At 50.6% G+C, this 27,724-nt stretch overlaps 2 protein-coding genes across 7 annotated transcripts in view; one reads left to right on the forward strand and one right to left on the reverse strand.

Annotated features, from left to right (window-relative positions):
• Positions 1–754: 754 nt before the first annotated feature.
• Positions 755–27,551, forward strand: PISD (phosphatidylserine decarboxylase). 6 transcript variants are annotated; one of them, XM_021703567.1, is made up of 11 exons: positions 872–924; positions 15,226–15,257; positions 17,544–17,652; positions 18,290–18,342; positions 21,253–21,478; positions 23,000–23,165; positions 24,369–24,605; positions 24,790–24,928; positions 25,097–25,243; positions 25,457–25,617; positions 26,240–27,551. In XM_021703567.1, exons 5-11 carry the CDS (start codon positions 21,426–21,428, stop codon positions 26,462–26,464), a joined length of 1,128 nt encoding a protein of 375 aa, XP_021559242.1. In that variant the 5' UTR covers positions 872–924; positions 15,226–15,257; positions 17,544–17,652; positions 18,290–18,342; positions 21,253–21,425; the 3' UTR covers positions 26,465–27,551. The 6 variants fall into 6 exon arrangements, with proteins under 6 accessions (XP_021559246.1, XP_021559242.1, XP_021559244.1 ...); XM_021703566.1 differs by lacking the exons at positions 872–924; positions 15,226–15,257 and having other exon boundaries at positions 17,159–17,652; XM_021703569.1 differs by lacking the exons at positions 15,226–15,257; positions 17,544–17,652; positions 18,290–18,342 and having other exon boundaries at positions 883–924.
• SFI1 (SFI1 centrin binding protein) overlaps positions 27,536–27,724 on the reverse strand; it is a 97,991-nt gene continuing 97,802 nt past the window's right edge. The window contains exon 32 of the mRNA XM_044921202.1: positions 27,536–27,711. Within this exon, the coding sequence (XP_044777137.1) occupies positions 27,607–27,711 (105 nt within the window). The 3' untranslated portion in view covers positions 27,536–27,606. The remainder of the gene's footprint in view (positions 27,712–27,724) is intronic.

Genomic DNA, 27,724 nt, shown 5'->3' on the forward strand with positions numbered 1-27,724 from the left:
TGTTGAGCATCTTTTCACGTGCTTACTGGCCATTTGTATATCCTCTTTGGAGAAATGTCTGTTCAGGTCCTGTGTATATTTTTTAAAATGGGTTGTCTTTTTTATTATTGAATTGTAAGAGCTTATGGGAGTTTGCATTTGAGTATATACTAGTATCTAGTCAGAATTGGGTCTGGATTGTAAAAGTAAGGTCAGAGAATCCTGGGTGAGAAATGGTGTCTGATTCCCAATCCTGGACCTGGTGGTAGCCAGCCTGGCAACCTTGATCAGTTTCTTGACCTCTTTGTGATTCAGTCAGTGTTTTCGTCTTAAATTCTCTGGCTGTGGTGGCAGTTGAGGTGCATTGTAGTTTCATGGGAAAGATGCTTGTCCCTTGGGTGCTTGGGTGGCTCAGTCGTTAAGCGTCTGCCTTCTGCTAGGGTCAGGATCCCGGGGTCCTGGGATTGAGCCCCGCATCGGGCTCCCTGCTCCGTGGAGAGTCTGCTTCTCCCTCTCCCTCTACTGCTTCCCCTGCTTGTTCTCTCTCTCTGTCCCTGTCAAATAAATAAAATCTAAAAAAAATTTTAAAAAATGTTTGTCCCTTACTTATTGGGAGAATTTGGAGACAGAAGGGTCTTAATAGTGACTTAAGGTTGCACCTGCCTATCAAAGATGCACTGATGTTTCCTGGACCTCGTTTTAGTGCTGTTTGCATGACTCATCCCTGTCCCTTCTCCTAATCTCAGAATTTTCCTGTTTTTTGTTACAGATGCCAGAAGAGTCCACACTGCCCCTGCTCGAACCTTGTCTCTGCTGCGTCCCCTGCCCGTTCTGTTGGTGACAGGTGGCGGGTATGCAGGTTACCGGCAGTATGAGAAGTACAGGGAGCGAGAGCTGGAGAAGCTGGGGTTGGAGATCCCACCCAAACTTGCTGGTCACTGGGAGGTAGGACAAAGGTGGAACCACCTTGAGTTCTCATTTAGCACAACTGTCTGTCACTGTTTTAAATTGCCCCAAAATTGAAATGTTTGAAAAAATGAAATGTGCTTTTTTGGAGCTCATGTCTCCAGTGGGTTTTTGGCCAGCTACAGACATTATGCCTTTGGCGTCATGCTGGGCTTCCTTTCTGCGTCCAGACCTACCCCTGGTCTCCCCAAGGCCTCTGAGAAGCAATTACCTGCTGTTGAAATCCTCAGAGTTCATGCCTTGTGTTGGGGCTGGCATCCTAGTCGTTCATGCCCTGCTCTGTCTGAGGATAAGCTGAAACGGTTGGACTTCTGTGATGTGGATAAGCTCTTACCAGGAACCAGACTGAAATAATCAAATTGCTTTGTTGTTATTGCTCACAATGCTTCCCCCACAACAGGGCCACACAGTAGGGGCAGGCTTGGATGTTATTGAACCATGTGTGACGTACAATGAACTGTCTTACTCAGTTGTGCTCCAGTGGCCCAGGATGATACCTAACTCAGAGTAGACATTCAGTAAATGTTGAAATTGAATATTAAGGTGTAAATTTAAAAAATGCCTTCTTTTCAGCCGTAGTGTAACAGTTGAAGAATCTGAAATATCAATAGATCTCATAGCCTGGGCAAAAGGAGGGGGGAGGTGAAAGAGACTTTATAGAATTTGGAATGATGCGTTTGGGTTTCTTCATGAACCTCTCCGTATCAGTAATCCAGCTCAGCTGAATCCTGTGGCCAGGGCATGTCGGTCCTGAAGGCGAGTCTCAACCATGTCCCTCAATAGCTGTGTGAACTTGAACATGTCACTTGCTGTCTGGTCCTCTGTGTGACTATGCTATAAATAGTATAAACAACTAGAAGGCAGGTTGGATTGGAACCCATCTGAGATTCCTTCTAGCTCTAGCATAGTTGATCTACGAATATTTGTTGGCATTGGCATTACATGCTACATTATAGGCTTCCTCCCAAAATCCTATTTTGAATTTTGGTTTTGACCCTCTTCCTGCAGTAGAATCCAGTGTAAAGATTTCATCTGATTTCCAACAGTCCTGTAAAACTGACTTAGTCAGCTGGCCATACAGATCCAGATGTGGCTATTACCTAAGAGATACTTTTTTAAAGATGTTATTTATTTATTTGACAGAGAGATAGCACAAGTAGGCAGAGAGGCAGGCAGAGGGGGAGGGAGAAGCAGGCTCTCCCCCGAGCAGGGAGCCCGACGCTGGGCTCGATCCCACCTGAGCCGAAGGCAGCCGCTTAACTGACTGAGCCACCCAGCCGCCCCCAGATACCTTTTTGCTTGTCTATGTATATCTACCCTTTTTTTTGGCCTGTTCGTACATCTTGGACTTTATAGTAACCTCAGACCAAGAAAGAAAAAAGGCTTTTTGTTTTCTGGTAGTATATGACAAAATCCTTTTGGTGAAGGATTATTGTGTAGTATGTGAGTCACACTTTTTAAAATTTGCTGTACTCTATTTCCCATGACATTGGTGGTTTCCTCTGTAAATATGCCTTTTCCTTTAGGCTAATAAAGTACTTGTTAGACTGTGATCATATGACCCCACTCAAGTGTTAGACCCAAGGTGGCTTCTCTCTGACCCCACACATTTGCAGGCTGAGTCACCCCGTGACGAGTTCACATGCTTTCAGCAAATTCCCACCCATTTCAAAGATCTTCCAATAGAACCTACATTTGGAAGAAATCTTTGACTTCCAAAATCATAAAAGACCAGTGTCAGTAGTATTGTTTTAGCATTCACCATTTCTATAATTAGGATTACTGCCATGTAGGAATCAGTACCTGAAAGATGACCATTTGTAAAGAGGACAGGGTTGATGGGCTTATAAATTCTAGGGCCTAGACAGTGACAGAACACTGGATCTGAATGGCCCAGTGCAGCGTGAAATCTGAAGCCCCTGTTGGTTAAGAGCTGGGTTTCAGTTAGATACTGTTCTTTTGGTTGAGTAAAATGGCCACAGGACTGCTGGATTTCCAGGCAGGATGCCAGCATTTCACTTTATGAAGGGGAAATGCTCTGGACTCCAGGTAGACATTGTAGGATTTCAGGAGAGGTAACAGGTCATGAGAAGGGAGAGTGCTGACTGGCAGTCGCAGACCGGATCCTAGTCCCTCCCCTGCCCCACCTAATCACTGTCTTCTCATGAAAAATCATCTGGTCACTCATCAGAATTGTTGGGGAGCTTTAAAAACTATGGATTCTGGGACGCCTGGGTGGCTCAGTCGTTAAGCGTCTGCCTTCGGCTCAGGTCATGATTCCAGGGTCCTGGGATTGAGCCCCGTATAGGTCTCCCTGCTTCACATGAAGCCTGCTTCTCCCTCTCCCACTTCCCCTGCTTGTGTTCCCTCTCTCGCTGTGTCTCTCTCTGTCAAATAAATAAAATCTCTTTAAAAAAACAAAACAAAACAAAAACTATGGATTCTTTGATTTCACCCCTGGAGATTTAGAAAGTTTGGGCAAGGCTCAGGATCTTTGTTTTTAAAAAGTCCCTTCAGTGATTCTGATGATAAGCCAGATTTAGGAACCGTGGGCAGATAACTGTAAGGTTTCCTTCAGGGCTCTGATTTTAAGTGGCAAATGAAAACTTCCGCTGGTAATTTTGCTGGAATATAATCTCTTCATATCCCTGGGTCAAGTCTGGCATCTCTAGAGTTTGAAAGAGGACAGGCTGGTACTTATGCCAAGATAAGGCCCTGGGGCTCTTTAAGGAGTTATACCCATATCTTTCCTTTATTTCAGTTTAAGCCCTTCCTTCCTTCCTCCCTCCTTTTCTCCCTCCCTCCCTCCCTCCCTCCCTCCCGTCCTCCCTCCCCTCCTCCCTTCCTTGCTTTCCCTCCCCTCCCCCTTCCCTTCCCCCTTCACTTCCCTTCCCAACAGTATAGAAGAACTTCACAATCTCCAAAATCTGTTCCACCTCACTCACTGCAAGTTCCACTCGGGGATTTGGGGAGAGGGCACAGCTCTCGCAGAGGGGCACCGGGGAGGTGGGTGTCGGACATGGTGTAAGACTTGAGCTCAGCTACAGCACCTGGGCGAGTTGTTTCATCTTCCTGGGTTCTTTCTTTCTTTTTTTAAAGAATTTATTTATTTATTTGAGAGTGAGAGAGAGATAATGAGTAGCGGGGAATAGGGAGCCTGGTGTGGGATTCAATTCCAGGACCCCAAGATCATGACCTGAGCTGAAGGCAGATGCTTAATTGACTGAGCCACCCAGGCACCCACTGGGTTCTGTTTTTATACATTTAAGAAAATGTTTCTGAGATCTTTGCCTGCTCTAAGAGTCATGTTCTTTTCATGGTAGGGAATAAAGCTCATGCAGTGTTTGAATGAAATGAAACCTATGTGTTTGCTTGATGGGATGAAGGGAATTCTGTAACTAGCAGCAAAGTTACTGTAGCCAGTTGAGAGTGTTCAGAAGCATCCAGGTTCCAGCAGCTCTGCTCTTCCTCTCTTTATGTATATATGGCATCACTTTCCCCAATGGGGAAATAGCTTTGTCATTTATCTACTTATAAAGATTAAATGTTCATTTTTTGAAAATTAGCGTTACAAAATGTGACGAAATAGTGGTGACCCAGGGTCCTACAGCGCACAGGAAACCACAGTTCACATTTTGGGGAACTTGGCCCTTCCAGGGTTTTGGGTATTTAGGAATAAGTATTATTAATTTTTATTTTAAATGAGATAGTTTTAAAATTTTTAAATAAAACACAATCATGTACAAATTCAAATACTAATGAAGAGTTTTACATATAAAGAGGTCTTCCACTCTCTGCCCCTTCTCCTAATCCCATTTCCACTCTCCAGAAGCAGACAAGCATTTTTATTTATTTATTTATTTATTTTTAAAATTTTATTTATTTATTTGACAGAGAGAGACACAGCGAGAGAGGGAACACAAGCAGGGGGAGTGGGAGAGGGAGAAGCAGGCTTCCCACTGAGCAGGGAGCCCGATGCAGGGCTCGATCCCAGGACCCTGGGATCATGACCTGAGCCGAAGGCAGACGCTTAACGACTGAGCCACCCAGGCGCCCCTCAGACAAGCATTTTTAACATTAGTGTATTTTTGCAGAATGTCTCTACTTACATATTTTTTGGCTATTCAAAGGTGATTTAATTTTTTTCAGTTTTATTGAGAAATAATTGACATACATCGCTATGTAAGTTTAAGGTATCAAGCATGATGGTTTGATTTACATATATTGTGAAATGATTGCCAGAATAGATTCAGCTAACATCCATCATCTCTGTAGATACAATTTTAAAAAAAGAAGAAAGGAACAAAGAAAAATATTTTCTCCTATGATGAGAACTCAGGATTACCTCGCTTTATTTTCCTATGTGATAGACAGCCATGTTAGCTACAGGCATCATGTTGTACATTCCATCCCTAGTACTTATTTCTCTTATAACTGGAAGTTTGTACTTTTTGACCTTCCAATTCCCTGTCTCCCCCCACTCCCTCGAGTCTGATCTCTTTTCCTCCGAGTTTTGTTTTTCTTTCTTTTTTTTTTTTTTACCTTTTATTTGGTTTTTTAGATTCCACATATAAATGAAATCATGCAGTATTTGTCTTTCTCTGACTTATTTCACTTAGCATAATGCCTTCAGGGTTCATCCATGTTCTTGCAAGTGTAGGATTTCCTCATTTTTTCTGGCTGAATAATAGTATTCTATTGTATGTATGTACGTATATACATATATACACACAATTTGTTTATCTGTTGGACATTTAGGTTGTTTCCATGTCTTGGCCATTGTAAATAATGCTGCTGTGATGATTTAAGTTTTGGTTTTTTTTTAAGATTTTTATTTGACAGAGAGAGCACAAGCAGGGGGAGCAGGAGAGGGAGAAGCAGGCTCCCCACTGAGCAGGGAGCCCAATGCGGGGCTCGATCCCAGGACCCTGGGATCATGACCTGAGTGGAAGGCAGATTCTTAACTGACTGAGCCACCCAGGCGCCCTGATGATTTAATTTTTTGAGTTAACTTTACTGAGGTATTTCCATACAGTAAAACATACCCTTTTAAACAGTTCATTGTTGCTTTTTAATTTTATTTAATTTTTTTATTCTTAAATTTTTTTTAAAGATGTATTTGAGAAAGAGACAGAGCACAAGCAGGGGGAGGGACAGAGGGAGAGGAAGAAGCAGACTTCCCGCTGAGCAGGGAGCCCAATGTGGGGCTCGATCCTGGGACTCTGGGATTATGATCTGAGCCAAAGGCAGACGTTTAACTGAACGAGCCACCCAGGTGCCCCTCGTTGTGTTGTTTTTTTTTTAAAGATTTTATTTATTTATATGACAGAGAGAGACACAGCAAGAGAGGGAACACAAGCAAGGGGAGTGGGAGAGGGAGAAGCGAGCTTCCCGCGGAGCAGGGAGCCCGATGCGGGGCTTGATCCCAGGACCCTGGGATCATGACCTGAGCCGAAGGCAGGCGCTTAACAACTGAGCCACCCAGGTGCCCCTCATTGTTGGTTTTTTAATTGAAATATAGTTGACATACAATATTATATTAGTTTCAGATGTACAGCATGCTTTGACATTTATGTACATTACAGAATGAGCACCTGATAAGTTACCATCTGTCACCATACAGAATTATTACATTATTGACTGTGTTCCCTAGGCTGTACTTATATCCCCCATGACTGACTTATTTTATTATTGGAAGTTTGTACCTCTTAATTCCCTTCACCTATTGCACCTATCCCCCAAGTTCCCTATCCTCTGGCAACCATTTTGTTCTCTGTATTTATAAGTCTGTTTCTGTGGCTTTTTAAATTTTTTTTAAGATTTTGAGAGAGAGAGAGAGAACGAGAGTGCACGCGTGCACAAGTGGGGGAGGGGGAGAGGGAGAGGGACAAGCCGACTTCCCGCTGAGCCAGGAGCCGGATGCGGGACTTGATCCCAGGACCCCGAGTTCATAACCTGAGCCGAAGTCAGATGTTCAACCGACTGAGCCACCCAAGTGCCAGTCTGTTTCCGTTTTGCTTTCTTCTGTTTTTTAGATTCTACATATAAGTGAAATCGTACAGTTTTTGTCTTTATTTCACTTAGCATGGTACCTTGCATGTACATCCATGTTGTCACAAATGGCAAGGTTTCATTCTTTTTTGTGGCTGAATAAGATTTCACTGTGTGTTTACATCTTCTTTATCTGTGGACACTTAGGTGTTCCTATGGAAGCCATATCTTGGTTATTGTAAATACTGCTGCAGTGAACATAGGGGTGCGTGTATCTTTTTGAATTAGTATTTTTGTTTTCTTCAGATAAATACCTAGGAATGGAATTGCTGGGTTGTATGGCAGTTCTATTTTTAATTATTTGAGGAATCCTCAGACTTATTTCCACAGTGACTGCACCAATTTACATTTCCACCAGTAGTGCATGAGGGTTCCCTTTTTTCCACATCCTTGCCAATACTTATTATTTCTTATCTTTTTGATACTAGCCATTCTGACAGGTTTGAGGTGATACCAAGTTGCGGTTTTGATTTGCATGTCCCTGATGATTAATGATGTTAATTTCTGCCCATTTTTTAATTGATTTTTTGGGTGTTGAGTTGTAAGAATTCTTTATGTATTTTGGATATTAACCCCTTATCAGATGTATCAATTTCAAATATCTTCTCCCATTCAGTAGGTTGCCTTTTCTAATTTGATGGTTTCCTTTGCTATGCAAAAGCCTTTTAGTTTGATGTAGTCCCAATTGTTTAATTTTGCTTTTGTTGCCCTGGCCTGAGGAGACTGATTCAAAAAAATATTGCCAAGATCAACATCTAAGAGTTTATGCCTCTGTTTTCTTTTAGGAGTTTTATGGCTTCAGGTCTTACCTTTAATTTTGTATACAGTGTGATCAAGTGGACTGATTTCATTCTTTTGCATATGGCTGTGTAGTTTTCCGAGCACTATTTAAAGAGATGGTCTTTTCTCCATTATATATTCTTACCTCCTTTTATTGTAGATGAATCGACTGTGTAAGTGTGGGTTTATTTCTGGACTCTATTCTGTTCCATTCATTTATATGTCAGTTTATTGGGGCTTTTTAATAAATATATATACCTGTGCAATCACTACCACACTCAAGATAGGGAACATGTGCCTCTTTGTAGTCAGTATCCACCCATGCTTCCAAGGCAATCACTAATCTGCTTTCTGTCACTATGAATTAGATTTGTCTTTTAAGAAGTTTTAATGAATGGGATATACTCTTGTTTATGTGGTTTATTTCACAGCATGAAGTGGCGATCCATCCATGTTATTGTATTTATGGGATTTCATTCCTTTTTATTGCTGACTAGTACCTTACTGGGTGGATATAGCCCAAATTATTTTTAATTCTTCTTCTTTTGGTGGACATTTGGATTGTTTGCAGCTTTTGACTATTTGTGTATGTCTTTATACGGGCATTTTTGCATTTTTTTTTTTTATTTCCCTTGTGTAAATACCTAAAAGTACAATTACTTGGTCATAGGTAGGTGCATATTTAACTTCATAAGAAACTACAAAACTATTTTTAATAACTTTGTATTCCCATTAGCAATATATGAGAATTTCTGTGATTTTGCTAAATTCACTTATTCTGGGAGCTTTTTGGTAGAGATTTTCGTTGTAGATTTACTACTTTTCATTTTAGACGTTCCATTTTAGAAGTGGTTCTTTTTTATGTCTTCTCTTTTCTCTCATTAGGCCCATTTTCCTACAAGTTCTGGAGCATATTGTGCTTGTTTATATAGCTGTCTCAATTTCCAAATTTCATCATCCTCCATTGTTTCTGGGTCTCCTTCTGTTGATGATTTTCCCTCCTTCCTGGTTGTTCCTTCTTCACATGTTTAGTGATTTTGATTCAGTGCTATACATTGTGAGCTTTACTTCGTTGAATGCTGGATTTTGTTGTTTTCCATCAAACACTGATAGATTTTATTCTAGTAGGCAGTTAACGTTATTTGTGGATCACTTTGATCCATTTAGGCTTGTTTTGATGCTTTGTTAGGATAAATTTACAATAGCCTTTACTGTGGACTAGTGTAACCCTACAGCTGTACTAAACTATGACTCTTCTGGGCAGTCTCCTAAATGCTGGGAGTATTCAGTGAGTACTTTCCATCTAGCTGGTTGAAATGCCAATGTCTCCTGTCCTATGTGAGCTCTGGGAATTGTTTAGCTTACAGCTCTCTGATCATTCTTTATGAGTCTCATGGAATTTAACCCTAGATACACATGGCTTGTTCCTCAGCCAAGCCAGAGACTCCACGGAACCCCTTTGTAGATTTATGGAGCTCTTGTCCTTTGTTTGTGTTTTTTTTAAAGATTTTATTTATTTGAGAGAGAGAGAGCACAAGCAGGGGAGGCGGCAGGGAGAAGCAGGCTCCCCACGGAGCAAGGAGCTCGATGTGGGGCTCGATCCCAGGACCCCAGGATCATGACCTGAGCTGAAGGGAGACGCTTAACCAACGAGCCACCCAGGTGCCCCTTATGGACTTCTTCTCTGCATAGCTCCTTCCTTTCTGGTTCTCCACCTTAGAGAACCTAGCTCTTTATTGACGTAGTCACTTGGTTTCATTACAAATAAGCAGAACTCATTTCAGCAGAGACACTTGGAGGGGTTTGTTTTTATCCTTAAAGGGTTCTAGAACCAATTCCAATGTGTGTGCTTGTGGGGTGCGGGGTTGTGTTTCACTACACCAACAAGCAGTGCTCTTGACACCAACCGGGTGTCCTACAATTTAACTCACTTCTGACATGGTCTGCCCAGAGATCGCATCAGATTTTACAAGTTAAGGGCTAAAGTCCTGCAAGACTGTCGTCATTCCCCCCCTTCAGATGCCATCAAAAGTTGTCACTTGTGTCTCTGACTGGCTATCGATTGGAGGTTCTAACCACCCCCTCTTTGAGTTACAGGTTAAGAACTCAGTCCTACAAGACTGACTCCCTAACTCCCTTCACATGCCAGGCGCAAGTCCAGGTGCTTCTGATAGAATGGCTGTAAATCGCAGGTTTCCACAACCTTCTTCTTAGGTTCAGCTAATTTGCTAGAACAGCTCACAGGGCTCAGAGAAACATTTTACTTGCTAGATTACCAGTTTATTACAAAGGATATTAAAGGATACCAATCAACAGCCAGATAAAGAGATACCTAGGTTGAGGTCCCGAACAAAGGAACTTCTGTTCTCATGGAGTTTGGGGCTGTGCACAGTGGCACATAGAAGCCTTCTGGTTCCCCAGCCTGGAAGCACTCTGAACCCCATCTTTTGGGGTTTTTATGGAGGCTTCATTACACAGGCATGAGTGATTAATTAAACCATTGGTCAATGGTGATTGATTTATCCTCCAGTCCCTCTCCTCTCCCCCCCCCCACCTCAGGTCAGGGGGTGGGACTGAAAATTCCCCCTCTTCTTTTGTGGTCGGTTCCCTATCCTTACAGGATTTCCAAAAGTCACCTCATTAACATAAATCCAGTAGTGATGGAAAGGGAGTTGTTATGAATAACAAGACACCCATTTCATCTTTATGGCTGTCAAGTGATTGTAGGAGCTGAGGACAACAAAAGGCCACACAGTATAACAAAAGATGCTCCCATTTGTCACTCAGGAAATTCCAAGGGTTTTGGGAGCTGTGAGCCAGGAACTGCGACCAATTATTTATGAGAAATATGTTTTGCTCAAATGAATGAACAAATATATATTTTTTACAAAATAATGACTGCTTATAGAAGCTGTCACCACCCTTTAGGAGGCTCTCGTGCCCCTTTGCTGCAGTGATAAGGCACTGGCTGTCCTGCCCCTGTGCTTTGAGTTCAGCCAGAGCCCCATTCCATCCCTATGCTGCAGCCATCCAGCACGTCCTTTACATGTGTTACCAGTGATTTCGTTTTCCTCGCTGGCTGAGAGAAGTTTTGGGAGGAAAGGAGAGGTCAGAGGTCACATTAACATGAAACTGATGATCCATAATCTCTGGGGACTGCAGCTCGAGGAGAGGGCCGTGGAGATCACCCTTTCTCACCTTGCTTCTTTTGTGCACTGTGTGTCCTCATTGCCTCTACTGTGTGTGTCTTTGTGTTGGTCCATGTGCTATCCCCAAACCTGTGTGTGTGTGTCTTTGTGTTGGTCCATGTGCTCTCCCCAAACCTCTCTGGCATCTTTCCCTTCTCCTCACCTTCTCCTGAGTCATTTTGCTGTTTTTTTCTGACTAATGGCACCCTCTCTTCCTCTCCTCACAGAAACCATTCCAAAATATGGTGTTCTGTGCTTACCCACAATCTTGGTCTCTTTATTCTCTCTCTTTTTTTTTACTCTTAAAATAAACTGGACTGTCTCAGCTCAGCCTGCCATAACAAAATACCATGGCCTGGAGTGGTTTAAACAGTAGAAATTTACTCTCTCACCGTTTTGGGTGCTGGTAAGTCTGAGATCAGGGTGGTAGCATGGTCAGGTTCTGATGAGAGCCCTCTTCATGGCTTGTAGACTGTGTCCTCACGTGCCACAGAGAGAGAACAAGCTCTCCCGTGTCTCTTCTTTTTAGGGCACTAATCGAATCAGAAGGGCTCTGACCTCATGACCTGATTATCTCCCGGAGGCCCCACCTCCAGTTTCACTCAGAGTTAGGACTTCAACATATGAATTTGGGTGGGAGACACACATAAAATTTACCATTTTAACCACTTCTAAGTGTACACAATTCACTGGTATTAAGTACATTCATAATACGTTTCCATTACCTCTATTTCTAGAACTTTTTCATTGTCCCAAACAGAAACTTTGTACTCACTAAACAATACTGCTGTTTTTTTTCTCCTGCCCCCAGCCTCCACAGCCCTTAGTCACCACCGTTTCTGTCTCTGTGAATTTGCCTATTCTAGGTACTTCATATAAGTGGAATCATACAACATTTGCCCTATATTTTTCAAGAGATATCGTGTTGTAGCATCTATCGGAGTTTCATTTCTTTTTAAGGTTGAATAATTTTCCATTGTATGGATGAATACTACATTTTGTTTATCCATTCATCTGTTGATAGATAGTGGGTTGTTTCCACTGGGTTGTTGGCTATTGTGAATAGTGCTGCTCTGAACACTGGGTATACAATTACCTGCTTGAGTCATTGCTCTCAGCTCTTTTGGGTATATACCTAGGAGTAGAATTGCTGAATCATATGGTAATAAGTGTTTAACTTTTATTTTTATTTTTTTTAAGGATTTTATTTATTCATGAGAGAGAGAGAGAGGCAGAGGGAGAAGTAGGCTCCCAAGCAGCAAGGAGCCCGATGCGGGACTTGATCCCAGGACCCTGGGATCATGACCTGAGCCGGAGGGAGACACTTAACCATCTGAGCCACCCAGGCGCCCAAGTTTTTAACTTTCAGAGGGATTGCCAGACTTTCCCATGGTGGCCGTACCATTTTACATTTCCACTAGCAGTGCAGGAGGATTCCAGTTTCTCCACATCCTCACGAACACTTACTTTTGATGATAGCTATTTTAATGGCTGTGAGGTGGAATCTCAGTGTTGTTTTGATTTGCATTCCCTAATGATTAATGATGTACATCTTTTTCATGTGCTTATTGACTCTATATAGCTTCTTTGTTTTTTGGGGTTTTTTATTAAAGATTTTATTTATTTATTTGACAGAGAGAGAGAGAGCGAGAGCAGGAACACAAGCAGGGGGAGTAGGAGAGGGAGAAGCAGGCTTCCTGCCGAGCAGGGAGCCCGATGTGGGTGGGACTCGATCCCAGGACCCTGGGATCATGACCTGAGCCGAAGGCAGACGCTTAACAACTGAGCCACCCAGGTGCCCTATAGCTTCTTTGAAGAAATGTTTGTTTATTCAAGTCCTTTGCTCATTTTTACATTGGGTGGTTTGTTTTTTGTTGTTGAGTTATAGGAGTTCTTTGTATATTCTGGATATTAGACCCTTACCAGATATATGTATCTACAGATATTTTCTCCTGTAGACTGTATGTTCACTCTCTTAATAGTATGTTTTGATAGATAAAAGTTTTTAATTTTGATGAAGTTTAGTTTATCTATTTTTACATTTATTGCCTTTGTTTTTGGTGTCCTATCCAAGAAGTCATTGCTGAATCCAATATTATGAAGATTTTTTTCCTGTTTTCTTCTAAGAAAAATTTTAGGTCTTATGTTTAGGTTTTTGCTACATTTTGAGTTAAGGTGTTTTTTAATGGTGTAAGGTAAAGGTCCAACTTCATTCTTTTGCATGTGGTTATCAGTTTTCTCAGCACCATTTGTTGGAAAGACTGTCCTTTTCCCGTTGGATGGCCATGGTACCCTCGTGGAAATCTATCTCCTATTTTATTTTATTTCGTTTTATTTTAGAGAGAGAGCAAGTGCGAATTGGGGGGCAGAGGGAGAGGAAGAGAGAATCTTAAACGGGCTCCATGCTCAGTGCAGCCTGATCTGGGGCTCGATTTCATGACTCTGAGATATGACCTGAGCCAAAATCAAGAGTCGGTTCCTTAACCAGCTGAGTCACCCAGGTGACCCTCTCCTTCTCTTTTAAATGACAGAGATTATAACACTATGAGAGAATGTTGGAAAACAGGGAGGACAGTCATGATTCCCTCTTCTTCCCACTATATGACTGTGAGTGCATACTCTTGGGCTTTATTTTTCATACATTCACTTAACTGTCTCTCTGTAAGTGATGATACCTATTTTGTGTCATGCCTTTTTACCTATATGCATTGCTAAATGTGATGATTCGGCAAGGCTGCATGAAAGTACTCTAAGTGGCTCGGTGCCAGCACAGTGGATCGTGGTGCACCAGTAGAGCCGGAGAAGCTCTGTGTGTGGAATGTGGTCTTGGGATTTTCTCCCCAGTAACAGAATTTAGAGAATTTTCTGTGGTTTAAAGCAAACTCTTCCAGCTCTTATACTGTGAACATTTTTGAACAGAGTAGAAAAGTTGAGAGAATAGAGTCACACCCACATACACACCTCTTGATTGAATAGTTAATGTCTTATATCTGCTTTGTCTCCGTGTGTGTGTATATATATATATATTTTTTTTTTAATTTTTCTCTGACCCATTTGAAAGTACGTTGCAGTCATTATGAAACTTCAACTCTAAATATTTTAGTTTGTATCCGAGCATAACAACAACTTGGTTTTGTTGTTCGGTTTTGGCCTGGCCATGGGGCTTGTGGCAAGGTCTGAGGCGTTCAGGGACCAGCAGCGTAGACAATAGGCCTCAGTCAGGAGCAGCTGGGCCCGCATCCACGCTCACTCCCTGCATTAGCACTGTTTTCTTATTTCCAGCCTTAGTTTAGAACCTTAAAAATGTATGGTGCAGCATTCCAGTTTGTGAAAAGGAATGAGGACAGATCAGCCTGTGCCCACACATCACCCCGTGTCCTTGCTCCTGCCCACCTGCCGGAGCCCCACTGGCCGGCACTCGGCATGCCCCTCTGTGCTGTGGTGTCCATGACCACCCTGGACAGTATTGAACATGGTCTGCACTTTTTACAACTTTATGTAATTATTATAGCTTTTATTTTTCTTCTCTGTAAACAGGCTGCTATTAACTTCTTCATAAGGTTGTTAAACGAGAAGGATATATGTGTAAATACCTCGTCCCATGCTGGCAGGGAGTAGAGATTCAGTACATACAGGCACACCTCATTTTATTGCAGTTTGCTTATTGCGCTTCAAAGATAATTGCGTTCTTTTTACAAATAGGAGGTTGGTGGCAGCCCTGCGTCCAGCAGGTCTGTCAGTGCCATTTTTCCAACAGTGTATGCTCACTTTGTGCCCCTGTGTCATATTTTGGTAATGCTTGCAATATTTCAAACATTTTCATTATTATATTTGTTACGGTGATCTGTGATCAGTGACTGCAACTTGCTGAAAGCTCAGATGATGGCTAACATTTTTTAGCAATATTTTTTAATTACATACATTGCTTTTTTTTTTTTAAGATTTTATTTATGTATTTGAGAGAGAGAGCACGAGCCAGGAGGGGTAGAGGCAGAGGGAGAGGGAGAAGCAGACTCCCCACTGAGCAGGGAGCCCGCTGTGGGGCTCAATCCCACGATCCCAAGATCATGACCTGAGCTGAAGGCGGACACTTAACCCACTGAGCCATCTGGGCACCCCATGTACATTGGTTTTTTAGACATAATGCTATTGCATATTTAATATACTAATATGTAGCATAGTGTAAACATAACTTTTATATGCACTGGGAAATCAAAAAATTCATTTGATTTGCTTTATTTTGATATCTGCTTTGTTGCAGTAGGCTGGAACCAAACCTGCAGTATCTCTGAGGTATGTCTAGACTGTTTTACTTCTTACCTAATAGGTGTTGAGGAAACGTGGATGTTGAAGTGCGCAGTCAAGTTGGCAGGGAAGTCGATCACCTCACCCGCTCACGTACAGTTTACACCCCAGCTCTGTCTTCAGAGAATCTTGGGCTCATTCAAGGGCAGAAGGGTGTATCGGGCTTCGGGGCCCCTACCTGGGAGGAACTGTGGCAGCCACTCCCCCAGGTCGCTCAGCCCAGCCAGGCCCCCCTTCTCCATCCTGCACCTCTTCCCTGCCTCCCCCAGCCCAGGGACAGCTCTGCCTGTACCTCAGCACTTGGGAACTACCTGCCTCTGAGGCTTTGAGCAGCAGTGTGTGGAAGAGCCCAGGACTCTGCCCGAAGAAGATGAGAAAAAGACAAAGCTGAGCTCTGGGGCTGGAAGGAGTCCAGGGTGGCTGACGCAGACACCTTCAGGGCCCTGTGGGGCACTTTCTGCTAGGCTGTTCTGCCGCCAGTCACTTTCCTTTATCATGCTGCAGACCGCCCCTCCTCTGGGCCCCCTCTTCCAGGAGCTGCTGGTGGGACTGCTAAGAAACATCTGCGCATTTGAGGGGGCTGTTTGGCAGGGCTGGGAGAAGCTTTCAGAGGAAGAGATCTCCTGAGGCCACGTCATGCTTGTCCTGGCTCTTTGTCCAGACTTTTGCGAGGGTGCTAACTTGCCCATGGCTTCTTGCGCCAGCTGTGAGACCAGCCATTACTGGTCTTCCTCAGGAGGCCTCTCCTGGCCCCCAGGGAATGAGAAGTAGCAGACTGCACCTGCCATGCCTGCCCCACTGTTACCTTCATCCCCCGGCACAGCAGCGCATGAAATTCACTCAGCACGGAGCTGCAGGGGCTTGACGGACGGGGGACGCCTGTCCGCAGGTGCCGATGGCCGAGTGGCGTGGGGCCTGCAGAGCCTTGAAGTGGCACTAGGTGGCACTCTCACACAGGGGAGTCCCAGCAAGGTGGGAGGACCCAGTGTGGCTGGAAGGGACCTCATTCAGGGTGGGAACCTAAACTTACCAAAGGATTTTTGTTTTTCCCAGAAATCGTTTTTAACTATTGTCTGGAATCTAGAAGGCATTTCCTTACCGAAACATACGTGGTGGAAGTCAGACTAGAAGGCTGATCTCAGGACAGACCTGTGGGCTGGCTTACAAGTTTTCTAAACACCAGTCTGCCCGAGAGGCTTACAGTGGTTAAAAAGGGACTCCGGTAGACGTGAGGTGGCCTGTTGCTCATTTTACAGGGAGAGCATTGGTGTTCCAAAGGCTGCTTAGCAAATGAGAACCTGGGCTTTTGTCTTCCTCCCCCCGAGTGTAACTTGGACTAGGCCTGGTCTGGAAGTGCCAGCAGCTTTGGGGGAAGTCAGAATGGTCCTCCAGGATCTTTCTGGTTCTGGAATTTAGTGTTGCCAGGATTCTGTGTTATCTTCCTGTGCTTTAACTCCTTTTTATCCCGTCTTTACGGTGTGTTTGCTTGGAGCTCTGGGGTGAGAAGGGGTCTTAAGCCTCACTGAGGCTCGGAGAATGCTGTGGGCCCAGACTAGGAAACTGCGAGGTGCAGCCCATGTTGGGTATTCACCAGCCGTGTGCTGGAACCTAAGTCCCAGGGGGGCTCCCTGCTTCCGTGTTCCTACTGTGCATTGTGGGTGTCCCAATATTATGGAAGTCCATGAGGAGGGACCCTGTCTTCTGGCCTTCTCCCCGCTGCAGCATCCCAGGTCTGTAGCTTGTCACAGAGCACTTGCTGGGATGGACCCAGATGAGGACAGGTGCACGAATTCCCCCCACCCCCCTCGAGGCCAGAAGGGACTTTTTCCTTACTGGGTCTGGTTCCCTGGCCTGGCCAGATTTTGTGTGGCAGGGGTTTTGTATGGTAGGGGTGTCTGCCTGGAGGAGAGGGGGCGGGGGTGGGACTGGGGGCAGCTTGTACCTTCAGGATGGCAAAGAGCCAGGACTTAGATATCGTGTGTGTGCTTCAAGGGCTAGAAAAGGTGCCTGGAGGTGGCTTTCTGCTCAGTCCCAGGAAGCTGGCCCTGGGTGAGGTCAGCCGCATGTGGAGGCCTGGGACTATTTACCTGGGTCGGGGTGGGCAGGGAGGACGGCCCCGGCCCAGGAGGTGTTGCCAGGAAATCCCGTGACCGGCAGCCCTGGGCCGCAGCCCCTCCTCTTAAAGGGGCCCTGGGCACGGTGGCTGGGCCTGGCTGGAGGGAGGAGCCGTCTGTCTGCCGGTGTCCGGTATCCGCCCTCTGCCCCCGCCCCCAGGCGGTCTGAGTGGCCGGAGCCGAATCCCCGCCCGCCGAGGCTTCCTCCCCGGAGCGGTGCCTCCCTGAGAGTCGGTGCCTGAAGCCCAGCGGAACGGGACCACCTGCGGGTGAGTGAGCCAGTGAGCGCCCGGAGCCCGGAACGGGCGTCCTGGGTGCCCGTCGCCCCTTGGAACTGCGGGACCCTGGGCCGGAGAGCCCACCCCACAGTCTCCATCCCATTGTGGGCTTCTCCTGCCCCACATGGTGGGTCACGGGCCGCTCCGGATGAGCTCATTTCCGCCGCGTCGGGTAGCATCTCCTGGCCCTCCAGCCGAAAGGGGAAATGCTGGGCTTGGGCTCCGTGTCCCCTCCTGCACCGGAGCTCTGGGTGATTGCCTCAGTGCTGCCCACGGGGCCTGACTGGCGCCAGTCGGGGAGGGAAGTGGCCCTGTTCCTGGGTGGGACCGGAGGTGTTCCCAGTTCCTCACCCGAGGGTCGGAATGGGGGTGACACGCTGCCCTTCGCAGAGCCCCATCCCGGAGAGAAGATTCCTTTCTTTGGGAGATTTAAGGAAGCCCAGCGCTGTGGGGAGTACCTTCCCATCCTCCACCCGCCCTTCCCTGGCCACTGGCTTTAAAGAAGCTTCTCTGGGCCCTTCTGCTTCCTCTTCTCTTGCCCAAAGCTTCCCCAAGATGGCTCGCCCATTTCACCTGGCGAGAATCCATTTTCCCTGTTTCCTCTTCCTGAAGTCTTATCTGCTTCTAGCCCTGGAACACAGGGAGGAAGGGTTGGTGGCCCCCCTGGACCAACAGCTTCAGGTGAGCTGGGGGAGAAGTGGGCTCAGAAGGTCAGGCAGGGGGGTGCCTGGGTGGCTCAGTTGGTTAAACCTTTGCCTTCCGCCCTGGTCATGATCCCGGGGTCCTGGGATCAAGCCTCACGTTGGTCTCCCTACTTAGCCGGGAGCCTGCTTCTCCCTCTCCCTCTGTCCGCCCCCACCCCCCCAAACTCCAGCTCTCTCTGTGTCTCTGTCTCTCAAATAAAGAAATAAAATCTTAAAAAATAAATAAATAAAAGGAAAGGTAGGTAGACCTAGGACTTGGGGACTCTGAGGCTTTCTGCTGAGGCTTCAGGAGTGACACTGGCACCCAGTGAGAGTTCTGCTCAGGGGGCAAGAGCATATTTCTCAGTGTCTCTGGTAGGACCTGTGCCTGGCTGTGCCTGGCTGCAAGGCCCTTGGTGCTCAGGGAGTGCTTGTTGGGGGCAGACAGTCCCGACTCTGTCCCTGCCTTCCTGGCCTTGCCCAAACTCAAACCTGAATCCACCAGAGTCCAAGGGAACCAGGCAGGAGCCTGCCTCCCGCCAGCCCCCACCCCCACACCTCTAGCAACCGGTAACTGGCCTGGGGCCTGGGTCCATCCATCTGACTTCAGTTGGAATGTTCCATTCCACTGAGGGGGTAATGTTGCCTTCATCACAGGCTGTGAGGGTAGATGGGGACATTGAGCACTGCTCGGGTGTGAACCCCTAGAACAGGACATCTAGACAAAGGTGACCCCCCCCCACCTGGTCCTGTTGGGCCACTGCTCCTGCTCAGAAGGGCAGCCACTGCCCCCGTGGTTTGGGCTCTGTCAGAACTGCTGCCTCTACCCTGTTCCTTCTATCTTGCCAGTGGGAGCAAACCTCCGTCCTCCCAGAGTGTGGGTTTGGAAACGGAGGTGAAGTGTTGGGAGTCAGGTCCAGGACCTTGGTGCAGCCTCATTTCTGCTCCCCTGGGACCTTCTGGGGCCCATGCATGGTGATTTGGAAGAAGCCTGACAGTCTGGTCCCTGTCCCATTTCCAAAGAGGAAGAGTGGTGATGGAGACAGGACTGAGGGCTAAGGACATCCTGCCAGCCCTTTGGGGCAGTTTCTAGAGTCTCTAGGATAGCAGCAACTTGGGCCAGCCTCCTTGAACACCCCTGCACTGCAGGAGGAAGGATGAGGGCCCACCCTGCCCTAGCCAAGTCCCTGGACTGGACGCCCTGGGGTAAATGAAATGGGAGAGGCATGCACAGAAATCTACTTTGAGGACTGGAGGTTTCGGGCCAAGCTCGGTTTGTGTACGGGCTCCAGCAGGTGTCTTTCTGGCAGTGTGCTGCGGGGGGCCGCTGCCCCGGGTGGTAGGCTAGTGAGGAAGATGGGCAAGAGGAGACGCGGGCTCCCGTCCTCTCCCACAGGGCCTCACTGGCCTCACTGTGAGTCCCAAGTGTGCACTCAGTCCAAGCTCTCTAGAGTGGGGGAAAGAGTGCTTGGGAGCCAAGCGCCGTGCCCGACCCTGCCTGCCTGTCACACCTTGGGGCCTGTTTCCCTGGGGAGCTGACAGGGGGCCAGTGTGGGGCCCCGTGGCCTGGTGGGCCTTGGAGGGGCGGGGTGTGGGCTCAGTACGTGGGCGGTATAGTTGAGGTGACCCGACTGGGTCGGGATGGGATGTCATGGATGGGAAAGTTAGGAGGCTTAGCATGGGTGGGAGATAGACACGGGGGTGTCCATGGGTCCCTGGGCGTGGCCCTTGGGACTGAGGAGGCTTGTGTCCATATGTGCTTCTGGGTGAGGCTGGGTGGTGGGCACCGTCCCGCCTGGCTCACCCCCAGTGAGCTGTCCTGCCACTCAGGCGAGTGGCCTAGGGAGCTGATCTCTGCCGGAGGGGTCTGGGCCCGGGGTGGCCCAGGCCTAGCCACTTGGTCGGGGCTGGAAATCCATGCTTACTTCAGACCTTAGTCTTGGCTCTCACTGCACTCCCAGGGATTTGACTCTCCAGGGGCTAGCATTTTCACCTCTGGCTGAGGTGACTTTGCCAGGGCGACATTTCACCCTTGTGTGGGTGGAGCCGTGTCCGAGTGGAGCCTCTTGCTCTTGTCAGTCAGTTGGCTGTGTGGGGGGTCAGCATTGGCCTGGGACTGCGCCCGCGGCTAGGTCAGTTCTCTGCCTTGGGAGCTTCTCTTGGGGCCCGAATCTCTGCATCTAAAGATGGTGGCAGGCACCTGTCTGTCCCCTGTAGCCTACAGTTGGGATTGGAGGCCAGGCTGAGGGGGGCCTTGACTATCCCTGGGCTTAGACAGCAACAACCGTGGAATGTTTGTTCTCCTTCCCTGTTATCTGTGAGGGCCTTGTGGAGGCCGGGCGTATCCTCCCGTCCCAGATCGCCAGGCAGGGCCAAAGTGCTGTCCAAAGCAAAGATGGGGGGGGGGGGCACGCTGGTTTGGGCTTCAGTCCTGGTTGGTTTTCCCTCAGGTCAGGTCATGTGTGTGCTCGTCTGCTGAGGAGGCCTTGTGGGGGTTGGTACGGGGGTGGGAGGCTCTGAGGCCCCGGGGGGCAGTAAGGAGAGAGCTGGAGCAGGTCAGATGTCCAGCGTCTCACCCTCTGTGCCTCTCCTGCCTTCCTGCTCTCTCATTCCTCAGATGCTACTTCGGCACCTGAATGGAAAGTGGGTCAGGGAGGGAGGGGCTGCCCGAGCCACAGAGCCACAGACCGGCCGACGCTGGGCTCCCGCCTGGAGCACAGGACTCAGGTTCCCACTTGTGCTTCTTGGGCTTGTAGGCGCCTGGCCCCTTCCCTGCCATCAGTTCACTGGAGCAGGCCGGTGGCCAAGCCCGGGGACAGAGCGGGCGGAGGGCAGGGGCTTGTGTCCCAGGCGGCAGGCCCCCTGCCGCTTCCCGAGCAGGTGTGACCAGTGCCTGTCTTTGCAATAGCCCTGACCTCTAACCTGCGCCCCGTGAGCTGGCGGGACCCAGCTACGCCGGGAAGCGGCCCACCAGCCACCAGGCGGCCAGCCCGAGGAGTGGTGACAGCGCAGGAGCTTCTGGCTTGGGGGGAAGGGAGGAAGGAGGAGAAACAAAGGCGAGTGTGCCTGGTGCCGCCCACCATGTGTCAGTCAGAGGCACGGCGAGGACCTGAGCTCCGAGCGGCGGCGAAATGGTGAGATGCTGCCGCCCCCGTCCTAACCCCACTGTGCCCCGCCACGACCTCCGGAAGGTCAGAGTTCACGTCCAGCAGCCCCGCGGTGGAGGTGGCGGCAGGGGCCCAGGGAATCAGCCCCCGAGGCTGGAGGGGCCCGGCCCGGGGGGCCTGAGTCGGAGAGCCCGCTTCAGGTACCTGGGGAGGCGGAGCGGGCTGGTAGCCTTCTGTCTGCTGCATCCTAATTGCTGTTCCCAGGCCCCCACCCCGGGCTTCCCCCCGCCTTCCGCTCGGGGAGAGGTGCCGCTCTTCTGGGATTGGTCCCTGGGTTTCTGCAGTGATCAGGGCGGGTGGGGGAAGCCCTGGGGACAGCAGGGATTTGTTCAGCTTTGCTTGGCCCATACCCCCTTCCCGGACCTTTTGAAAACACGGTGGGGTGGGGTGGGAGAGAAGGAAGACAGGGAGCCTGGTGAGCTGTGGAAAGAAGCGTCTTCCATTGCAGTCATTGAACAGCAGGTGCCCAACCATCAGCTTGGTTCTCCCGTTTTTTCTTTTTAGTATCAGCTGAGATGCTTCTTTGTTCCTTGGTTTTGTTCAGCAACCTGAGGCAGAGGACATGGCTTCTCTGAGAGCACAGAGGCACAGATGGGAGCCTTAGATTATCCAGTTGAATGCAGTCTTTTTGCAGATGAGGAAACTGAGGCCTGGGAACCTTCTCAGTGTGGGTGGGAATGTGGTCTCCTGGTGGCTGCACTGGGCCTCAGGAGCATTTCCTAGTGCCTAGGCATGGGACCAGGGGACTTGGATGTCACTGTTGTATCTCGGGAGGCCACGGTTCTGGTGGAAAGGCCCACCCAGCCTCTGAGATCCCCACGAGGCTGAGCCTGTGCTGAATGCACTGAATTTGGGCTGGTGGGGTCTGGGGAGACAAAAGAGGAGCCTGGCTCAGGTGTGTGACCCCAGCAGACCTGGGAGGTGGTCTGAGGGCTGGTGGGGAGGTTCCTCCCTCCAATCTCTGGGTCTCTTTTGGAGAACCTGATCTGATGTAGAAAGACCAGGCAGGTGGGTGGAGCTTTAGCTGTTTCGGGGGGGGGGGGGTGTTTACAGGTGCATGGTCGTGGGGGTTTTCCTTTGGGATCTTGTCAGGCCCAATCCCTTCGTTTATCAGATGAGGAAACGAGGCCTAGCGCCAGGAAGAGATTTTCCAAGACCCTGCAGTGCAGTGGTTGCTCCCTGGTGCCTCTCCGGGCAGAGCTGGCCCCAGGAGTGGGGGGGAAGGGGGTTGTGATGCAGGCTGTGCACCCCATCTTCCCTGTGCTGCCCCCGATTCCCAGTCCTCCTTAGCTGGTAGGCAGGTGGGTGAGACTGGGATGAGAGTCTGGCGAACAAAGGCAGCGGAACCCCCACCTCAGCCTGGGGTTGGGTTGAGGGACCACGGCCAGTGCTGCCGGACTCCGCGGAGAGGCAAGCTTGCCGAGGGTGGGCCGGGGCCTCCCAGACCCTGACCGCTGACCTGGCCATGCACGGACATCTGCTCTGCAGGTTGCACTTCCCTCAGCTGGCCCTGAGGCGGAGGCTGGGACAGTTGAGCTGTATGTCCAGACCCGCCCTGAAACTGCGCTCCTGGCCCCTGACGGTCCTCTACTACCTCCTGCCCTTCGGTGCCCTCAGACCGCTCAGCCGGGTGGGATGGAGGCCCGTGAGCAGGGTAAGTGTGCACAGGCTGCTGGCCCGGCTCCCCTCCACACCCAAGGGTGGGCCTAAGGTTGGGATCCCGGACGCAGAATGGAGGACAGTTGTTCGATTAGAGCTGATGGTGTGGGTGCTGAGCCCTCGGGATGGTCATTTTGACAGGCAAGCTGGTTGGGAAGGCCAGGCTGGTTGGTGGCCCTGAGGGCTTGCTGTACGCTGCCTCTTCTCCTTGCCTGCATTCGTGTCCTTTGGGGGCTCTGCTTCTGGAAGGAACCCACACTGGGCATTCAGAAAATGTGTCTGATTTCCTGTGTTCGGGCAGAAGAGAGCTCAGAGGTGATTTTGAGAAGAATGCAAATTAATTCCTGGATGCCAGAGGGTGATTCAGGAAGCCTGGTGCCTGTTTGGGCCCCTTAGGGTATTTCTGGACTTGGTAGCCCCAGGCAAGGCTGGGTGAGGGAGCAACCTGGCCGCAGCCCTGAGGGCTGCCCGGCTCCCTGGCCCTGGGCTCTCTGGGCAGGCTGACCCCAAGCAGGGAACCCTGGGCTCTGATGGGCGTCAGCTAGAAGAGTTTGGGGCGCCACTGACTGAGTACACCGTAGAGGTGTTTAAACTTGGAATGAAATTGCCTTTATACCCTGGGGACTTGGTGTCTGGGTCAGGCTGACAGGCCCCAGCCGCCGGTTAGAGGCAGGTCCTGCTGTGGCGGCAGCACCTGAGGCTTGAGAGGCGTCCCCTTCCAGGTTGCCTGCCCTGAGAGTTTGGCTGGGGGAGGCCCGGTGGGCGGGCTCTGGTGACCGTGGTTCAGCGCATCTGGTGTGGGGGTGCCCTCTGCTTCCTGGTCGGACCGGACGCGCGCTTTGGGCTGTAGAGTCCCGCGCGCGCCGGGGCCCCCGGCCCTTTCTGCCGCAGCCTCTCCGTGCAGGTGGCAGAGCTGGGCACACCCCGCCTTTCCTATAGAAGGACCGCACTGGCTGGCCTCTCCTTGGGGACGGTGCGCAAAGTGCGTAGGGACTGACGCCCCTGAGTTTAAGTCACTGTGTCGGTCTCGGCCAGTACTCGGTTTGTGAGAGTGTTTGGGAAGCTCAGTCTGGTTCCTGGTGGGCAACAACCACATCACAAAGCCGTGGCGGGGTGCCCCGGTCTCTGGGGCCGGGGGTGGGGGGGGCGCTGGGGGGCACACGGGGCCGTCGCGCATCTGCCTGTCTGTGGCCCGCAGGTGGCCCTGTACAAGTCGGTGCCCACGCGCCTGCTGTCGCGGGCCTGGGGCCGCCTCAACCAGGTGGAGCTGCCGCACTGGCTGCGCCGGCCGGTCTACAGCCTGTACATCTGGACGTTCGGCGTGAACATGAAGGAGGCCGCCGTGGAGGACCTGCACCACTACCGCAACCTCAGCGAGTTCTTCCGGCGCAAGCTGAAGCCGCAGGCCCGGCCCGTCTGTGGCTTGCACAGCGTGGTGAGGCCCTGCCCCGCCCTCCACGCCTCCCCCCGCCCCCCCAGAGATGGGATTCTTGCCCCTGCCTTCGACATCCAGTCCCTGCCGTCTCTGCAGGTGGCCCGTGGGTTCTCCTCCCAGGCTGGGCCCCCGGGGAGGCAGAGAGCCTGCCTCCCTAGTAGCAAGACTTTCTCGGCCCTTCCAGATCAGCCCGTCAGACGGGAAGATCCTGAACTTCGGGCAGGTGAAGAACTGTGAGGTGGAGCAGGTGAAGGGGGTCACCTACTCGCTGGAGTCGTTCCTGGGTCCGCGCACTTCCACGGATGACCTGCCCTTCCCGCCAGGTGGGTCATTGCCTGGTGGCAGCCTTGCGTGGCTGGGCTGGTCCTCACCCAGGAGGACGGGAATGCATCGGGAGGGAAGGGCCAGCAATTGCTGCGTGGAGCTTTGGGGCCTCCCTGAGGGCTCAGGTGCTTGTCTGAGAGCCGGGCCCTCGTGTCTGTCTCCCATAGCCACCCCCTGCGGCTCCTTCAGGAACCAGCTGGTCACTCGAGAAGGGAACGAGCTCTACCACTGTGTCATCTACCTGGCCCCCGGGGACTACCACTGCTTCCACTCCCCCACTGACTGGACTGTTTCCCACCGGCGCCATTTCCCAGGTTGGCCCAGAGCCTCACGCCTTTTTTGGTGTCGAGGGACCGAGGCTCCACACTTGGGGTGCTGAGACTGGGAGGTGACTGCTTTAGTCTGGCTGGGTGGGGGCGGCAGCCTGGGGCCTAGCCCACTCAGCATTTGGAAGGAGATGGGTGGACGTGGGGCTCTGGGAGGCTGGTCTTGCCGGGTGTGGAATGGCAGTGTCCCTGCCCCCGCAGGCTCCCTGATGTCCGTGAACCCCGGCATGGCCCGCTGGATCAAAGAGCTCTTCTGCCACAACGAGCGGGTGGTCCTCACTGGGGACTGGAAACATGGCTTCTTCTCACTGACGGCTGTGGGGGCCACCAACGTGGGCTCCATACGCATCTACTTTGACCGGGTAAGCAGAGCCAGGCCCAAGGGCTGGGCCACTTGGGGTCCCCCCAACCCCTTCTCCCGTGGAGCCAGGTCCGTTGGGACCGTAAGTTCTAGAAGGGCATGTCCCCGGCCTGGCCCTGTGGAGCAGCTGCCCCCGAGGAGGGGCTGGGCCCTGGGCTCCTGCTCTGCCAGCTCTAGCCCCAGATGTGCTGTTGCTTGCTCATCTGGAGATGGCTGGACAGGGAGGGGGTTCACCTCCCAGCCTGCACTTTGCTTCTGCTGGGAACCCAAGGGGAGTATGGAGCTCAGGGTGGATCTTGCTGATTGGAAGCCGAGTGTCTGAGGGGGTACCTAGTGCCTCCCCTTCCCCGAGAAGTGGGAGGCGGGGCTGCCTTTCCTTGTGTCAGCTGTGGCTGCCCCTCGCCTGCTCGGGGTGGTGGAGAAGAGTGGGGTCTGATTCCTCTATGTCCCCCCCTGGGTCCCGGTTCACAGCTGCTATTGGGGACCGTTTGGTTAGGCTTATGGGCCGAGTCGCTGTCCCCAGCTCCCTTTCCAGGCTGGGTTGGGGACGGGGGGACAGGCAGCAGAGAGGCGTTCTGGGTCCAGGAGCAGACGCCACACGCTCTGCCCCGGGCCTCCTGCAGGACCTGCACACGAACAGCCCACGTTACAGCAAGGGCTCCTACAATGACTTCAGCTTCGTGACACACGCCAACAAGGAGGGCATCCCCATGCGCAAGGGCGAGCACCTGGGCGAGTTCAACCTGGGCTCCACCATCGTGCTCATCTTTGAGGCCCCCAAGGACTTCAACTTCAAGCTGAAAGCGGGACAGAAGATCCGGTTCGGAGAGGCTCTGGGCTCCCTCTAGAGCATCCTTCCTGGCGGCTGAGGAAAGCTACTGAGGGAGCTTTCTAAAGAGAAACAGGAGGGTCTTTTACGGGGAGCCTCCACGGCTGTCTGGGGCAGGGACAGTCTCAGGGCTACAGGGCCCGGCCATGCGGGACCTGGCTGACTAGTTCCTGCCGTTCTGAGGTGTGGGTGAGGTCAGAGCCCCTGTCGGCCCTGGACCTACGTTGTCCCTCTTCTCACCCTCAAGAGAAAGTAAAGTTGCAGGCCAAGATGATCTCAAATTCCCTTTTGGAGATTCTTTTAACCTGTTGTATAAACTGGAGACCCTACATCTCCTGGCTGGGTGTTCAGTTGGTCTTGATTTCTGTTGTAAGACAGAAGTGGTTATATACGTTCTTGCTGCTCTCATCATTGCTTTTCAGCCTCCCCTCTGCCTCCCCTGCACTGACTGGGCTGTGCTGCCCCCAGAGCAGCACCATGTGGCCTTTAACACAACGGCTTTCTGTTCCCAATTCACCCCACCCTGCTTGTTTGGGAAAAGCCGTCTCCTTGCGCTTGTGGCTGAACACCTCCTCCTTGACTCCGCCAGCATCACACGAGGGGGACTGATGGCATGGCGCTTGACCGGCCCCAGTGAGTGAACTTCCAGAGCTGGCGAGTCCTCTTTCCAGTAGGCAAGACCAACTATTGAACCGCCCCCCGCAATGGTGTCCAGAGTGAATGGACAGGCAGGTAGTGGCGGCCAGGGAGGGCCAGGGGAGAGCTCGTTCCACCCCCACCCCCCCATAGAAACATGGTAAGTTGCTGCTATTGATTGAGGGGTTTGTGTTGGAGGCAGAGGAAGGAGCCTTGGTGTATTGGGAGGGGGGGCGGATCAGTGCCTACAACACCTTTCCCCAGGTAACAGGTACACGGTCCTTAGGGAGCCGCGGATGGTGGGGGCCAGGGTTCAGGTTTCCCGGGAACGCTGTGAATTTCTCCTGCAGGAGAAGCCATTTGAACTCTTTCAACTGTATCAGTAGCACAGTATTTTTGTATGAAAAGTGGGAGACTTCTGACCAGTAACTCATTTAATTGCAACATTTTGAAATAAAAAATAAAACTCATTGCAGCTTTGCGTTCTGTTCCTGGAGGTGGGCTGAGGCCTCCCCGGGCCAGTGACTAGCACAGAGCCTGCCGCAGGGCCTGGACGCGCGCGATGCAGGCGCTGACGGGCTGGCGTTGGGCCTGGAGCTCAGAGGCCAGCCGCTGGATCTGCCGCTCCACCTGGGGGATGGGG

Source organism: Neomonachus schauinslandi, chromosome 14 (assembly GCF_002201575.2).
Source record: "Neomonachus schauinslandi chromosome 14, ASM220157v2, whole genome shotgun sequence".
Taxonomy (NCBI): Eukaryota; Metazoa; Chordata; class Mammalia; order Carnivora; family Phocidae; genus Neomonachus; species Neomonachus schauinslandi.

What these genes read in the sequence shown, in the direction of transcription:
- PISD (XM_021703571.2), top strand. Translation starts at nt 833, where the DNA reads ATGCAGGTTACCGGCAGTATGAGAAGTACAGGGAGCGAGAGCTGGAGA. An exon ending in TGACCTGCCCTTCCCGCCAG is followed by an intron (nt 24,929 to 25,096) that starts GTGGGTCATTGC and finishes TGTCTCCCATAG; the next exon opens with CCACCCCCTGCGGCTCCTTC. An exon ending in CCACCGGCGCCATTTCCCAG is followed by an intron (nt 25,244 to 25,456) that starts GTTGGCCCAGAG and finishes CTGCCCCCGCAG; the next exon opens with GCTCCCTGATGTCCGTGAAC.